The sequence below is a fragment of the Rhipicephalus sanguineus genome, chromosome 5, assembly GCF_013339695.2.
Source record: "Rhipicephalus sanguineus isolate Rsan-2018 chromosome 5, BIME_Rsan_1.4, whole genome shotgun sequence".
NCBI lineage: Eukaryota > Metazoa > Arthropoda > Arachnida > Ixodida > Ixodidae > Rhipicephalus > Rhipicephalus sanguineus.
In genome coordinates this window covers 60315819-60333251 of record NC_051180.1, presented here as the reverse complement: position 1 = coordinate 60333251, position 17433 = coordinate 60315819, and the positions used below count along the sequence as shown (strand labels likewise).

At 44.7% G+C, this 17433-nt stretch overlaps 1 protein-coding gene across 1 annotated transcript in view; it reads right to left on the bottom strand.

Annotated features, from left to right (window-relative positions):
* LOC119393699 (ras suppressor protein 1-like) overlaps positions 1-17433 on the bottom strand; it is a 40884-nt gene that overhangs the window by 10827 nt on the left and 12624 nt on the right. Inside the window, 3 exon segments of the mRNA XM_037660825.2 lie at positions 1537-1669; positions 11366-11480; positions 14547-14629. Coding sequence (XP_037516753.1) covers positions 1537-1669; positions 11366-11480; positions 14547-14629 — 331 coding nt within the window.

Genomic DNA, 17433 nt, shown 5'->3' with positions numbered 1-17433 from the left:
CCTCGCTCCTCGCTCGCATGTTGTGCGCGTGCATGCATAGGTGGCCTTGGAAGGGAAAGTTCCCTTCGCGATTTTCTGGTTTTCTTTCTCTTTAGCACTCTCATTGGCTACCACGCATTGCACCGGTGGTGCTGACTCCTCGATATTTGCGCGTGCTTTTCACGCCGCGACAAAGAAGAGTGCTTTGCAGATATCGACCAGTGCTTCTTCAGGATGGGGCGGAAATGTTTCGTGCCAAACTGCAGCAGTGGGTACGCGTACTGCAAGGAGAAGGTAATTACCTTCAAGGTACCTAGTGACCCAGTGAGGTTGGAAGCGTGGGCTCACGCCATACCAAGAAAAGAACGACAGCTGACGCCTCGTGACTACGTTTGCGAGAAGCACTTCTCGGACATTGACATAGACAGGCGGCGCTATTATGGTGAGCTTGGCGGCAAAGTTCTCCTTGACAAACCAAAATGGCCAGTGTTGTTACGAGACGCCGTGCCTTCAATCCTTCCGTGCTGTCCCAGCTACTTGTCTGCTGTTCTCAAAAAAAGACATGAAATTTCGACCACCTGGAGTTTTGTAACGTGCACCTAAATGTAAGCACACGGGCCTTTACCATTTCGCCTCCATCTAAATGTGGCCACCGAAACAACCTAAATCTGAATTGATGGCATATAGGGTAAGTCCCATCATTCATTGAAATAAATTATACCTAACTCATTGAGTTCACTTTATCAAAAATTATAGATTTCGCGTCGTACAAAATACATCACGTTGGTAATTTTCCTGTATGTGACGCCATTTTTCATGTTAATTTACCGAAAAAACTTGGAGGGCGCTTGAGCTTCGGCGTTAAGTGTAGAACGCGATAGCGTAACTGGGCCCCATGCGCATCGCCTTCTCAATTGCTAGTCTCACCGATACCGATGCCGACACCAGTATTTCTGCGAAACGAGTTCTCAAAACGAGAAAATTTGGAGAAACGAGTTTCTCCGAAACGAGAAAATTTGGAGCTGGCGAAGACACACAAAAACACATCCATTCGGGTGTGAAGCGCGAACAGCGAATCGGCGACGAATGGTCTTGAACCGTCGAGCTTCGTCGGAGAGCGCGGTGAGAGAAACACGCCCATTTTTCCTTCTCCGCTAGCGGACTCTCACGGCAGAGGGTGCATGAGCACTGTGCCCGATTCTGCGACTTTATTAGGACGCCCGAGCGAGCGCAGTTTCACCTCTTCAAGAATTCTTGCTCCGTGCAGTAGTGCATTCACACAATGCCTGCACGCAGTACAATGGGCCCGCTAAGCAGCCGAAAGGCTAGGTCTTTCGGTACCAACGTGGGAGTGGCCCGCTTCGGGTTAGGAAACTAGCGCGACCTATTGAACCTTAATAAAGCTATTTCATCCATACATCCATCTCCACGGCAACAACTAAGGCACAATAAACTACAAAAAAGTTTGACATTGTTCAGCATGAACAATCACACATAGCAAAAAAATGTATTAAGAATACATATCGAGAAGCAGGAAAAATTTTTTTAAGAACTCACTATTTATAGGTCTCACTGCGGATGTATTCAACAACGTGGGAAACACCAATCTGCAGTTGATCGGCTATGGGGGCCACCCAGGGGTTGTCATCCATGCGGACGACGCACCGATGGCTTGCAAGGTCAAGGTTGCCTGCAGAGACAAGCATCTTCATCACTTGTTCCGTTCACTTTAGTACTGTGATGCTAACTGTTGTCCAAAGTTTCAAGCTGCCTTATTCCTCTTAACCTTTTATTATTCACATGTCGTAAAAGATGCACATAAGTATGTAGGTGCATCATAAATTGTAAATTTGAAGATTTAGGTGTGTATGTGACCTGATGAGCATGCACAGAAGTAAAATCTATTTTACATCTTAAAAATCTGGGCTGCTTAGAATGTCATGTGAAATAGGACATGCGTTTCAATGAATAGCTTGGGGCGTTGTGGTAGAGAAGGAAACAATTCGTGGAAGCAAGGAAAAGGATAACGTGAGCCGCACTGTTCTGCACGTTTCAGCTGTTGCATGCAACATGGCAGCTTGTAAACTTAGCACCCATTAGCCAAGAATGCAGCAGTCGTTTCATTACAGCACAGTGTTAAGAAACAGGTAAGGCGCACATGAATAAAAAACACTTCTAGAGTATCATTTAGAGCTTTTCATCTGGAAAACAAACACAGTGCAAGATGCTATGGCACATATCACTTGAAGATTTTTTATTTTAGTAAAAGAATGCAAATTTAAAGAAAGCATCCACAGGACACTATCAGGTGCTTGGTGTCAAACCTGCTCGAAACAAAGCAATCCATTATCACACATGCTGCCATTTCTGTGAAGACATATTTATCGAGCCTATGAGAACCAAGATCACCAAAAAATTTTAGGTGTTTTCAATGTTTGCTCTTCAAAACTTGTGATATGAATAAGTTGAGAGATTTAGTTCCCTACTTACAGTCAAAAATGGGCATATGAAACTCAAAGGGAATCCCAAGATCAAGTATATCACTGATTCAAAATATAAAATATGCCTTCCTGAAGCTTATCTTAAACTATGCACATCTCGGACAGTCCCTTGAGATCACAAAGAGTGGTGATCGACCGATTCTTTTCTCCAAGGCTATGGTAAACATATGAACGCTTATCTATTTTTCTTCCCTAGTTTCTAGTGGAACATGTGTACCAGACAGGGAAGCCTTTCACATTCTTGAAGCGCCACGGTGGTCATCTTTCCAATAACAAGCTGCCACAAGTGGCATGCTTCAGTGCATGACAGTTAATTCTATCCACTATTAGTATACTTCACCACATTACATATATGTATTGTGGTGAAGATCACTAAAGCAAATTTGTCGTGGAGTTCATTGCAGCAAGAGCTATCAATACTTCGAGTCATGCATTGTGCACATTCCATCTCCATTGCTCGCACTGCTCTGTTCAACAGCAGCTACTAAAACAGCGCTAGTTAATCAACATGACTATTTCAGATAATGCAAGAAACGATTGCACAAAGCCAGTTACAAGAAGCACCTTTCGCAGTGCTGCACCAGTGTGCAGCATTCGATTAGCAGTTGCGGATTGACTTCTCAGACTCCGAGAAATTCAAACTTGACGGATGATTACATACTTTTGAGATGCACCGTCAAGGTTCCAGAGAGCCATGCATATTCATGCCTTATTTTCAGGAAGAATTTAAGCCCAGAAGTCATGCTGGTCATACTGGTACAAAGCACAAGACAAGACACAAAGAAAACACAAAGGTGCAATGCTGTTTGCTGTTGTCCAATTGACATTTATCAAAAAGCAGCAGCATATGTAAACTAAAAAACCCAAGGAAGAAAAGGTTAGATTTCCTGGACTAAGTCACTCGTTTCGAGACGCCACCGAAGCATAGAAAACATCATGTTGGATTTTCTGCTGGCTTGCTGCATTTGGCTATGCTTAGCTGCAAGTGGGCTGCTCTTGGCTTTGGTTAAGGAATGCTAGGGGGCGCCACTTTTTAGGTTTTTGGTGCAACAATATCATTATCACCACTACTCGGTAAGACATCCGATTCTGACGGTGAGGCCTACTGTGCTGCATTGTGCTATGGCATAAAATATTAAACGTCTGGGCTATGGAAGGAGATGTAATGGAAGACCACGAATTAATTTTAACCACCAGGAGCTCTTTATTGTGCCCACCACGCACAGCACATTAGTGCTTTAGAATTACATGCCTATCAAAATGTAGCCATCGTAATGAGGAGTTGACCGCAATGCCATAGCCAGAGTTACTATGGTATGCAGGACCAAACAAAGTGTTTCATGTTGTTAATTCCTTGACATTCTGCAGGTAATGCGGAGGTACCTTGACCAATTTCAAAAGCCCATGTTAGAGTGCAGGCCAATCCTGTTCGTATTTTATAAACTAAAGCAGCTTCCAATTGATAAGCTGCTTCACTACACAGAGCTCATGCTGCAGGGCCCAAAGTGACCAAAAATCAGAGCAATTACACTACAATAATTCCTCGTAACGAAATCGCTTTACTCGAAAGATCATTTTATTTGAAATTTCTTCCGCTCCTGACCCAAACGCATGCATATTAAGCTGCATTACTCGAAACGCACGACGAGCCTGACCTGCTTAGAATGAAATGGCGAGTAGAGGCGTCGCCAAGCGGCCGCGACCCTTTAGCACATGTAGTGTCAAGTTAATGCCGCCGACGTTTCATGCAGGCGCAGAACAGGCCACAAAAGTATCAAACTCACGACCGATGACCACCTAGTAATGGGTACCAAGTGAGTGCCCAGCGCTCCCAGCTGTTTACAGTTGCCGACGGATTTTTCAGAATCCAAAAATCCAGACTTGATGGATATTTTCGACTTCATAAATGCACCTTCAAGGTTCCCATAACACTAATACAGCCTCGCGACCGATTTTTCGGAAAAATTTATGCCCTAAAGCTTGATTTTTCAGACTAAATTGCTTGTTTTGAGCCAAACCGCTTGATTTTGAAAGCTGCCATGTTGGATTTCCCACTGGCTTGGTCAAGTTTGTCTTCCAGTGGCCAGTTGCATTGCCAACAAGATTAAGAGAACACATTCTTCCAGTTTCGGAGGCCATGCCCGCTTTTCCTTGACTCTAGGGGACGCAGCTTTTCTTTTTCAGTCAACTTCATCGTCATCATTAACACACCAGTAGGATTTCTTCTTTGTGCATTTGTTTTTCCGGTTGTCATTCTGCATGTGGTTGTGTTGGTGGTGCGTCAAGCATATGTGTCAAGTGTTTTCAAACAGTCATGCATGTCACATGTTCTATGCCATTGCAGTTGCTCAGTGTTTACGGTGCCCGGCTACTGTCTGGAAGAATGCAGTTTCGATCACGGTTGTGTTTCGATTGAGGTGAAATGCTGGAGGCTAGTGTACTGTGCAATGTCAGTGCAGGTTAAAGAACCCCAGACCGCGTCGTTAAATCCCACCTACCAGACAAGACGCTGCATGCATCTTTTTGTGACCGGCGTCAAACTTTTTTTGCTTGGTGCGACTGAGCCACCAACTGTGCCGCATGCAACGATCGGCAGTAGCGATCATCAGTGTGCTAACGTGAATACACCTATACAGGGGGACTCTGCACTGCCGCGAAGCCCCACTTCAAGGCTTAATGAGCAAATTATTAGGGGTGTGCGAATATACGAAAATTTCGAATAACGAATTGAATAGTGTTCTATTCGGTTCAGTACTTGAATCGGACAGTGCATATTCGTAATACCGAATATTTTTTCGAACAGTTTTCGAATAATCAGCAACGACGAAAAATGCTCGAAGGAATGAGACGTGGGAACAGCGAGGGGTAACTTATCTTGTTTTCATCATCGACTTACCCAGATGCATGCAGGCCATGTACTTACAGCCCTATCTACGCCATGTTGATCACATGATGAAGGCGTTTTGCTTAAAACTCCAGTGTTGCCAACAAAACAGTGTCAGCAATCAACTATCCTCACTATGACATTTATGATGAAGCTAACTCATGAAAATTGCTTAAAGGGACCGACAACTGGCCAGAACGGGTGATTAGATCCTGGTGGAAATGAAAAGGCCGTGAATTATAGTGACAGATTCCAGAATACTTTTCGCGATCTGAGTAGGATTTATATTTTTAAATCGCGTTTAAAAGTAACAAAAACCGGTATGTCGCGCAGCCTAGCGCGAGCGCCATGAACCAGACGTATGCAGTCTTAAGCACTTTGTTGTACGTAGTCTAATGCTTTTACACGCACCAGAACGAGGGCTGAAAATTTGAATGTGTATGTTATTGTCAATTCCTGTTTGTTTCTAAGGTAAAAGAAGTAAAGCATGAGATGCGGCGCTGCTTTCGTGGCTTCCAGTGAAACGGAGGCTGCGGCGCATACGCGCGGCGTCCGGCGGTGTTTCCTGCGTAGCTCGACTCTCGTCTGCTCTCGTCGTATCGGACTTTTGAAGAGTAGCACGCGAGTTTGCGCTGCTGCTCGCAAAATGCCATCGACTTACTGTTCTGTGGAGGATTGCTACCACATCATGAACAGCACTGCTGGTGTATCCTACCACTTGTTTCGTTTTCGAAGGCTTAGCTTGGCTTGACTAAAATGTGATAAAGCGACCTGTGTTAGAGTGACCTAGAATAGGGGGAGTGTCCAAAGCGCCGCGCGAATACATGGGAGGAGCGAGGGCCTTTTGCGGTGAACTTCCGCGCCGCTGTGCTGCCGTGCCGGACCCGTGGGCTTTCTCCGCGGCGGAAGCCACGTCAAAGCTGCGAGCGTCTGCTACGCGCGTGATATTTTGGCCGCTATTAGCTAAAATTGTGAAAATTTGAGAAACATTTAATACTGCGTCATTGCAACATAATACTGCAGCGACTCATCACACAGAGAACGCATTCGTGTGTTGTGAAACGGGTTCTTTTTATATATATCTTTGCAGCTGGTTTGTCACCGCATTGGTCCACACTTCCGCGGCTGTTTGAGGAACGCGTCCTGCGCGCACTTCATCGTGAGAGAAGGCGCTTAGCTTACTTTCGTGTGGAATGACGAACGTAAACTTGCTGCAGGAGAGAATAAACTGGAGATAACCAGGAGAACGTAGCACATATGCACGTAGTAACTAGCTCATGCATGCTAAAGCGTTTGCACCCTTCATATCCTATCTCTTATTTCGTGCGTTCAATTTGTTTTACAAGGCTGCCTCCGGCGCTCTGCTGTTTCAAGCCATTTCATGCGAAGCCGAATGTGTCAATCGGCGTGGCCGCGGTACCAAAAGTAAAAAAATTACTCGCGTAACTCGCGTCTCGTTCACTTGGTATACACGAAAATTGGCACGGAGGGGCACGAATGTACGTATGCCCCATAGAGTTTCCTAAAATGACCTAGAGGGAACTCTGGCGCTGCGATCGTTCAGCCACCATGGGAATGATGGGTAGTACACGGATTTGCCTAGTCTTCGTGCTTGTGGGCTTCGAACGCACTTGTGGCTTTGTTTATTGCTATGTTTTGGCTTTCTTTCGGATAAAAGAATGGATCGTTGTGAACTTCGTGACCAGATTTGAATCGGTGAGCCTAAAGAAGTTAAAAGTGGTGAAGTGAAACTGCTGACTTTTGCTCAACCTCATTTTGCGACAAAGCGGATGCAGGCCACGCGGAGCCAAACGGAGCCGAAAGAACGAAGTTTAGACAAATCCGTGTACTACCCATGATTCCCATGCTGGCTGAAGCGCGATGCATTGCAGCTCCCATAGACACTAGCGCCAGAGTTCCCTCTAGTAAGTATTGTAGGAAACTCTATGGTATGCCCAACACGACCGATAGTTCATGGCATCACTAACTTGACATGCTTGCCATTAGCGTAACGACTAACAATAATAATATGGTGTATGGCGCGCAAACCCGCTTTCAGCCAGAAATAATTCTGACGATGTGTGGTCTGACGATTTCTTTTTGTTGGGTTATAAAAAACGTGGTGGTCACCAATATTGATGTCAACATGTTAGACTTACCCATACATATTGAAGAACTGACCGCATAGGTAAAATGTATGCAAAAAAATTACACGAAAAAAAAAAAAAAAAACATGGTCCCTTATGCATTCGCCGGAGATGACTCGAAAACGAAAGCCATCTTTTTCATCAGTCGATGCATTGATCCTCCCTCGCCCCTCTCTGAAAGCTTTCGGCACATAACATGGTTTCGGACTGCCCACAGGATCGAAGGCATTGCAAGTTTTCTGGACCTCACCTGCTTTTACATAGCCTACATCAGAGGCCGATCACGGAGGCAATGGAAAGCGACCATGTCACGTGATGGCGTCATCATATTATGTCACATTGAATGACGTCATAGTGACGTCACAAGTTCTGTCGACGTCGTCGCGTGTTGATTTTGTGCATCACTCGTGTTGGCTACGCGGACGCCGACGGTCAATTTTCGTGTTTGATGAGGCATCTAAGGCTTTAGTGTTGAAAAAAGACAAACCAAAGAAAATGAAATGATAACAGTGCAACATCGTGTATGCCTCACTTCATGTTACGAGCGATCGCCCGAAAACAAACGTGATTCTCAGTTCAGAGCAGCTGATTGCACGTGTCTGCGGGACAAAAGAGGCTTGCTTTACCCGTCTGGTCATCTCTTTATATTTATTCAAGAGATGAGCAGACTCGCCATTTAAGTACTCCGGAGCTTCCGCACGAAATTGTGGTGGACGCTATATTGAGGTCATCAGGAAAAAGCGGGAAATTGCGGTCGGGTGCCCTGTTGGCGCGCGCTCAACTGCCGCAGAAACAATTGTATTTTATGTAATTACTCGACCACATCTTTTCGTAAAGTCCCTGAACAGGGCCAACACTAACCTCCGAGAACCGTGAAAACATCTGAAATTGAGAGTGAGTTGTTTGAAACTGTTTTCATTTCATATGGTGAAGGCTTGAAGCAATGCACATAGCTCGCGCGAACGTTTCATACTGACGTTCAGCGATCGAATGCAACATGCGATTATATATATATATATATATATATATATATATATATATATATATATATACGCAGTAAAAGAGACGCGCGTACGAAGCGATTTATTGACGTTTCGGCCGCGGGTCCGGCCTTCATCAGAATACAATGCATGGCATGAGTCCAGTTTATATACGTGTGCATATCAGAAAGAAGAAGATATGAAACTTACATGAAAGGCGATATATTGGCTTACAAAAACGCATGTCACTCGCTTTGAAGTGCACCTGATACATGTGTAAAACGATTACATTTTGCGGGCACGCCGTTTATAAGTACGAAACATGAAACGCATAGCATGGCATGGAGCACGACCGGTATTAGCAAGGTGCAAAAAGAAACAAATATTTAAAGATAACCAGAGAAAGAGCTATACACAAGATGCTGTTGAATAGGTGCTGCGTAACAAACTGATACAAACGATATACTGAGCAACTCGCAGTAACTAGACAAAGTGATACAGATTACACAGATAGGCAACTCAGTCTTCCTACGTTTTCATTCAGACCAGAGGCGACGGTATCAAACTTATAAATGAGGAATGATTCACGGGCTTCTCTATCATAATTTGTGCGGAAATTAGATTCGAGTAATGTGACTTGTAGATTTTCAAAAGAGTGGTTGGGGAGGTGCACGTGTCTTGAAATAGGCAGGTGGGGCAAGGTGTTAGCATGAGATTTATGATTGTTAAAACGCAGTCTAAAAGGCCCTTCTGTTTGCCCAATGTACTGTTTTTTGCATAGCACGCATTCGATCATGTATATTACGTTTTTAGTGTCACAATCGAAATTGCCTTCGATATTTAAAGAAAAGTTCGAACCTGTACTAGTGACTTGTCGCGATGTGCACATGTATGGGCATACTTTACATCGCGGTTTTCGGCAAGGATGGCATCCGATCGTGTCAGGACAGTCTTTTTTCGATGATGATGCTGCTAGTATGTCTCGGATGTTTTTAGCCTTGCGATACACTGCTTTAGGCGGTTCTGCAAAAATGGTTCTGAGGCGTTCGCTTTGCATTAAAATACTATGGTGCTTTCGTAACACATCAGAAAAACGCGGAACTGACGCCGAATGAGTGAGGACAAGGTTTGTCTGGGATGAGGGAGTCGATTTCTTTGTCGTGCACAACAACATTTTACGATCATGCATATTGGCGCATTTTATTGCGTCGTCAATTAATAGTGATGGGTAATTTTGTTTGACCAGAGCGTCTTTTAGTGTTCTGCAATTTTTGTCAAACTCATCAAATTTCCGCGAGTTTAAACCTGTCGTCTAGTCAATCCGCCGCGCTAGAGGCATTCGCATCTAAAAAGCGTACTGAAATTAACGCCTTAAAAGCCAAGAAACTGTCCCGTGATGATGTGTGGTGCCCTTCTGCAAGCCAGAACGACACATGCGATCCCGTCCTTTTACAAACGAAACCTGTAGATGCTTACCTCGACACCTTGTCACCTTCTATCGAGAAATGTTCCGTTCGAGAGCAGAACAATATAGTAAATATTTCGGACATTGTACTAACAGCTGATGAGTGTAGCGTTCTGCGCCGTGGTCTCAATTTCTGTCCAGCCACAGGCGGACACAGTGCATTTCAACTACTTAAAGATTTAGATAATTTTGCCCGCAACTTACGCTTGCGCGAGTTCTTTCATGACCGGCCCAATACAAACGATTCGAAAAGCGCATTACCTTCCGGCAAACGTTGGGTCCCTCCTTCACAACGCGACAGATGCTTAGATATGTACATCAAAGCAGTACAACGAGATGTACTGCAAGTGTATCAAAACAAAAAACCCTTCCGCCGCAACCTGTCCGCCAGGGAAATGAAAGCACTAGATGATCTGTCCTCCCGCAACGACATCGTCATAAAGCCTGCAGACAAAGGTGGTGCCGTTGTCGTAATGAACAAGTCTGATTATACAGCAGAGGCCCAAAGACAGCTGGCCGATGCGACGTTTTACAAACACCTGGATCATGATCCCACAGAACAATACAAATCTCTTGTCCAAAGCACTTTGCTAGATCTTGTCAAAAACAAAAAGGTGCCTGACAACGTAATTCAGTCTCTCGTTCCACTAAGTCCGATCCCAGGCCGTTTTTACCTTTTGCCTAAGATACATAAAATAAACAACCCCGGCCGTCCCATTATTTCTGGTATAGGTACTGTCACTGAAAACTTGTCCAGCTATGTTGATTCCCTGATTAGTAGTATCCCACCATCACTTCCGTCTTACGTAAGGGACACTACCGACTTTGTGTCAGGTATAACCGATCTCACAATTCCTCAAGGTTCTCTTTTGGTCACACGGCGAAGTTTCGGTTCCATTATCAGTCGAGATTTCGAGATAACCGAAACTGGGCACGGAAATTCTTCGAGATAAAGGGCAATAAATACATTGCACCTATGGGAAATTGTTCGGTACCGTGGAAAACTTCGACTGAGCTGATTTTTCGAGATATGCGAGTTCGAGTTAACGAGGCATTACTGTAGTAGCAGATTCCAGAACAATGAAAGAAACGCATAGGCGAAGCAATTGCCGGCCCAGATAACCAACCAAACTTGCCCGTAGTAAGACCCTTAACTAACCAGTCAATCACGACGGGTCGCCAATTACTTGATCCCCCATGATTAAAGAAATCAGACGATGCAGAGCAGTTAACTCATGCGCAAGTGAGACACATCAAGATATGTGTACCTCGGAGCTTTACGAAAGCCGTTTATCAAGCACACTGATTACGACAGCTAGCACTAAAGTCAAGTGGTCGATCCCCAACAAAGTCCTGGGATTTCCTTCCTTCTCTCTCTCTCTCTTTACAACAAACACCTTGATACCTACCTAGTTCTGGCGGAAGCAGCGTAAGCCTGTTGCCTTGAATGTGCAGCTCCCTCAACCTGGTCAGCTGGCCCAGTTCCTTGGGGAGCTCCACAAGCTCGTTTTCCCGCACAGAGAGCTGGAAGGAGAAGAAGCATCAGCAGTGCTACATGGCTCTCCAGAAAAATTCACAAAACATGTGGCTCCCCATGGATGAATTTGGACTCCCATCAACAAGTAATGTTTCCACATCTTGCCCAGGTAATAACAGCAGTGTTTGGGGCTTGGATTGGTCCTGTAAATATTTTTGATGCTGGCATACGAACTCTGAAAATAGCATCACTAAACCTATAATTCAGCCCTGCTCTTACTAAAGATGGGCTCTGTAAAGCTGGCAACTTCCAGGCTAGGGAACAGTATCGACGGTACTACAGTCGAACCTCGTTAATACGTACCCGCTTTAAGCGTACTAACGGTTAAAACGTAGTTGCGACGAATCCCCGACCGAGTCTCATAGAGCCTAACGCATTCGCTGACCGCTTAAGCCGTAGTGCTTCACCCTACGCCTATCGGTTAGTGCGTACCCTGCGTACCGCGATAACGTTTTGTGTCATAGAATTTTACTGCGCCGCTGAACTTCCCAACGCCACAATGTGCCGCCAAAGGTTCTCAGTCTTTTCGAGAAGTGCGTAGATCGGTCGATCACCGATTCCGACTTCCCGCGATTGCGGCGATGCCTTTGCGGGTAAGCATCCGGAAAGAACGAAGGTGAGGCGGCGGCCACCAACGAACGCGCCAACATGACTTATCGCCGACAACCTTATCACAATAAGTATCTTCAGATATCTGCTCGGGCACGCGTGCGGCGCAACACTGCTTTAAGCCTACTGCAGGCTTTTAATGGGCGACAACCTGAACGCGCTGGGCCGCCGATCACTGCCGCCTCGTTGTGCAGGGCCGTGTTCAAGCGCGCGCCGCTTTGTAGAAACGAAAGCAGCTCGCTGTTGTGGAGTTGAGCGTTGCTGGTCGTGGGCGACGAGAAACCTCTTTGCATAGACGCTATCACGCTAAACGCACGCGTACGGTACAGCAAGCGTAGCGCTGTTGTAACCATACTGCACGCTTTTGTTGGGCGACCACCCAAACGCGCTTCCGTCCGCTGCCAGGACCGCTAGAGCGTCGCGGAGTGCGCATCGCTTGCAGGAAGTTCGTCATCGCCGCGTTACCCGAACAAGCTCATCTGTGCTCATCGCCGCATCTGTGCACGGTCTGGAGCAAAGTGGGTACGAAGAACACTCCCACGACAAATGCTCGCGTGCGGTACGGCAAGCGGCCCGGCGGCCCGGCAGTGACGGCGCGAGCCGAGAAGGCGACGCGCTGCACGCAACTAGCCAGGAGACGATCGGCTCCACGCAGCCGTACCGCGTTTCACTGGAACTGTGTCAGTTTTCATATAGTAGCAGATCGCGGTACAGACGCACACACATATATCGTGGAAAGCCGACACTGTCCGTTCTGTCGCTACGTCGGTCACTGCGCTTACCGGACCCTGTAATAGTTCCGAAATGCTCCTTGGCGTCGCCACCGCGCGCTATCGGCACTATCGGACGGTCGTGCGAGAGTACCAGAATCTTTTCTCCAATTTGGCAAAAAGAAAAAAAAAAAGGCCTTGCAGTGGGCACTTTAGGCAATATTTGCTGTGGCACTGTATTTATTGCTTTGCTGGCGGCGATGGCGTATGGAGATGAAAATTTTTACTTGGTGGTTAATGCGTACTACCGTTTAGTGCGTAGTTATTCGGCGTTCCCGGCAGGTACGCATTAACGAGGTTCCACTGTATAGTGTGCCTGTCCCAGAGTTGAACTTGGTGTTTGTAAAACTCATGTTGCAATCTCTATTGATCAATTTCATTCATAAACTGTTTGTGTTGTAGCAGTGAAATTACTCAATAACTCCATGGACTGCCACTCTCCTCTATACCCTGAGCAAAGAGGAACACAGCAGCGAGAGTCTGTGGCAGTGATGTCGGACGTGAAGTCATGTGAACTTTTGTCTTGTACCTTTCTATTCATGCAGCAACACTAGTAGCAAGTTGCAATCATTTTTATATTTAGATTCCAGCATGAAAAGAAACTGTGTGATGATTTCATAAATGTGTAGATTCATAATGAGCATAGTACCCTGAATAAGGCCATGCTACCTATCATGCAGTTCATTCTTCTGTCCGCTAGTGGCAACTGATGATGCATGATCTCTAAGAAGACACTTGTTCAAGTAGACTGCTACAATAAAGCACCAACTTAAATTGTCTAGCATCATCCCCTTTTGGCTTTGCCGCCCTTTTTTTCCCCTTCGATGAAAAAAGAAAGAGTTTGCAGCAGCAACCAACAGTACACAAATTTTGTGTTGCATCAAGATGCAGTGAAAATGCCTAAATTTTGTATTCAACTATGTCCGAGACAACTCTGCGCCAAGTTAGACCAAACATGACAAGCACGTGTGAGGTGTGACGAGTATGCAGAAGCATGCAAGAGTCCTCAGCCCCCTCAACTATTCCTTTTTTTTTCTCTCCTCTCTCTCTTCACCACTTCCATGTTACAGTCAAACCCTGATACATAGAACTCGCAAAAAAATACAGAGAAACTACAGAAAGATGGCTACAGAGAGTGCCTATAGCAATTCACTGTTCCACTCAGTGTATGAGTTGATGTACCAAACTCCAATAGGTGCTTAAAGTTACCTTTGAGTACATATGAGCTGTCACTTGTGAGAGAAGTGTGCGCCATTACTTCAAGTTCACTAACACTAGCCAAGATCCAATGGTCAAAATTCCAAATGACTGTGCACATGACCTCGGCTAGATGATGACACCATCGTGGCTTTCTTTTTTTCCCGAAGCGTTCTGGTGGCACAATTATAAATATTTTCTTAAATCAAAGAATCCTGACAATAACTTTACATGGTGTTTTTGGCATAACCACAGGGCGATTAGGGAGTGACTTTCTGTGACAGTAAAATAAAATAAGTACCACAAGAACTGGCTTGCAGTTCCTTTAAGCATGATGAACATTTAGAATGAAATTTTATTTTGCATAACAAACTCAATGACAGAATGTTGATGAAGTAAGACGCCACAAAAAGTAATTTTGCTTCCTGTACCAGTGGACATATACGCAAGAAACTGTTCTGTTCAAAAGATACTTACAATTTGCAAATTCTTGAGTTGTCCAATGGCTGGAGGAAGCTTCTCAAACTCGTTGTCACCTAAGTACAAGGCTCGCAGGGTATCTGCAACCAAACGTCGACAATATTAGGACATCAGCACAAGAACTTAGCCCACAGTGGAAAGAAAAAAATCAGATTCGCAACAACTGTGCTGTAGCTACAACGAAATGGACACTACAGACCCACTTTTATGGCAATATCTGTTAAGCTGAAGTGTGTTGTGAACCTTTGTCTAGTTTTCCACTGATAAGCTCTTGATAATCTCCAGGTTCTTTCAGGCAGATTGCCATGAGTGAGAGCAAACTAGACTCTTTTTGTGTCTCACACCTTTGGGGCGAAGAAAAGAATGGTCAAGATTGTTACAGGCCTCTTACTAGAAAGAATTAAAAAACTGGTCAGTCTCCTGACGATCTCTGCAGTGTTCAGATTTGTGTTACATACCGCAGTGACAATTGTATGCTTTGATATGGCATTATTGTGTATGCCATTTCAGGGTATAGGTATCAAGACAACTGATTTTTGTCTTCCTTTTTGCTTTAATGTCACTATGAGTCACTCATTTACACAGTTCTTATAGACATGTACACGAGTGATTTGTTTAAAGGCAAGCACTTGCAAGCAGACAACACTTCTGCTTGTTTTCATTAAAGATTACATGAAACTACAACAGATGACATCCAGTGCATGACATCCATTTAGCAACTACAAAGTTTGTTCACAGAGTACTCCCAAGACCATTAGTGGTCTCAAATGACAAACCTAACCACTTGATGTTCCCAAGTAGCAAACAATGTCAACTGGCAGCAAACTTGAGATGTACATTCATTGATAAGACTCTTCTCTTAACATTACTCGCACCAGTAAAGCTTGGTGTGACTGTACTAATTGTGCTGGCAAACGCACTCAAAAAAAGTCAACTCAAGTTATGGAGTTGCAACATTTCGGAACAGCATATCAGTTAAAGTCAAACATCCAATATAACAGCGTCATACTCAAAGCAGAATTTTTTTGGTACCTGCTGCAACTATGACTTACAGTGGGTACAAGCACTCAGCATGATACATGCACAGAGTTTTAAACCTGCCATCAGCTTCAGAGACAAGATGTTTATTTATATGCATTTCTTTCATGAATGTAGCTTTATTGCAACGTTTGCCCTGCAGTTTTGTCTGGACTCTCATTTAGCCTCAAGGGTTCAAGAGACATACATGACAATCCTAACAATACGGTTGCCATTCTACCATTTGATAAGTATTTAAAACTATTATCTCCAGAAGCAATTCATGACTATTTTGTTAGGTTTGGTTCTTGCCCAGAATAAAGAAGTTTTGGTTGGTGACGAGAGCCCACCACAAAAGCCACAATGGGATAAAAACAGATTTTTTGTTTCCTATATTCTCTCTGATATGCCCACCTGTGGGAATCATCCCATAAAGCCATGACAGTCTCTACATATAGTATTCAGTGAGTACATTCGCTTTACATGACAAAGAATTGATGCTGATGCACAAATATGCAGCACACCGGCTTTCCGACCATAATGACCGTTTTGTTGAGTCATGCAAAATCAGCCTCATGCAGAAAGTTAGACTTATTTCACATCACGTTTAAAAAGCACAAGAATGGCACTGGCGTGCTGACACAGGTTCACAAATCGAGCTTAGGTGTTTCATGTTAGCGTTCAGTTGACCATACATGAGAGCAGTTATTTCAGATTCCACTCCAATGAATCAAATGGTGAAGAGTTCTTCCTGTTCACACTATAATTAGTAAAGAATAAATGAATTCACAGATACCATTACTCTTTGTCAAGTGGGAAAATGTGCAGTAGGAAGAGTTCACAACCACAAGCACACCGTAGTTTGTGGTGCATGCCACACATTTGCACAGCCAAGGGTTTCCACTATCTATAGTTATTGTTACAGCCAAAGACTATGCTGTGTTTCTCCCAGAGCCGTGATAGCTGACATCCCGCAACTATGTAATGGAACAAGATAGCATGTCACTAAATCAGTTGATACAATGTCCACATAGGGTCTTTTTTTCCAAAACAGCTCCTCATTCTTCATTCAAGTGGCACTGAATACAAACGCACAAGCCAGAAAGAAGAATGGCTTGCTGGGCCATTCTGTAATCTATTTTCTTGTGGCGAGCCGTGCAAAACAAACTAAACATGAGAAAGCCTCTTCCATTTCGTGTTCTTCATGCTTAGTTTGTTTCACAATGCTCACCACAAGAAAACAAGAAAGGAGGAAAGACTCACTACGTGCCAGTTTCCAGATACAGTGAACTCCCGTTAAGACGAACTCGGTTAAGACGAATTCTCTCTTATACCGAACAACACGGGACCACTTGTTTGGTTTCCCATAGACTCAATAGAAAAAAAACTTCCCTTAAGACCAACCGCCCAACTGTACTCTTCTGTTAAGACGAACTTTCGCGGTGATCGAAACGAACACTGCAGTCTTGGTGGGGCATTCAGGCAACCAAGAAAAAGCAAAAAAGATTTTAAAAAAGCGCTTCCCGAGCGGAGGGCAAATCGCGACGCGGAGGGCACGAGATAAACGAAGAAGACCGGTCGGCGCATAAAGCCGGTATCCCCCCTCACCCCCAGCCTGTGCGTGGGGCAGGTGTGGGCTTTATCAGCAAAGAAAGCAACAAAAAGAGTAGGGGGATTTACAACTTGGACCCCCAAGCCATTGCGAGCTTTTGTATTCCCCCCCGGTTCTTCGGTTTCCCAGCTGGAGTACAAAGGAGAACAGAAGAACACAAGAGCTTGGGGGGGGGGAGGTGATTCTTAAAAGGAAGAAGGAAATGAAAATGGAAATTGGGTGTGGAGTGCACGATAACTGTCTCTCAAGTGAGGA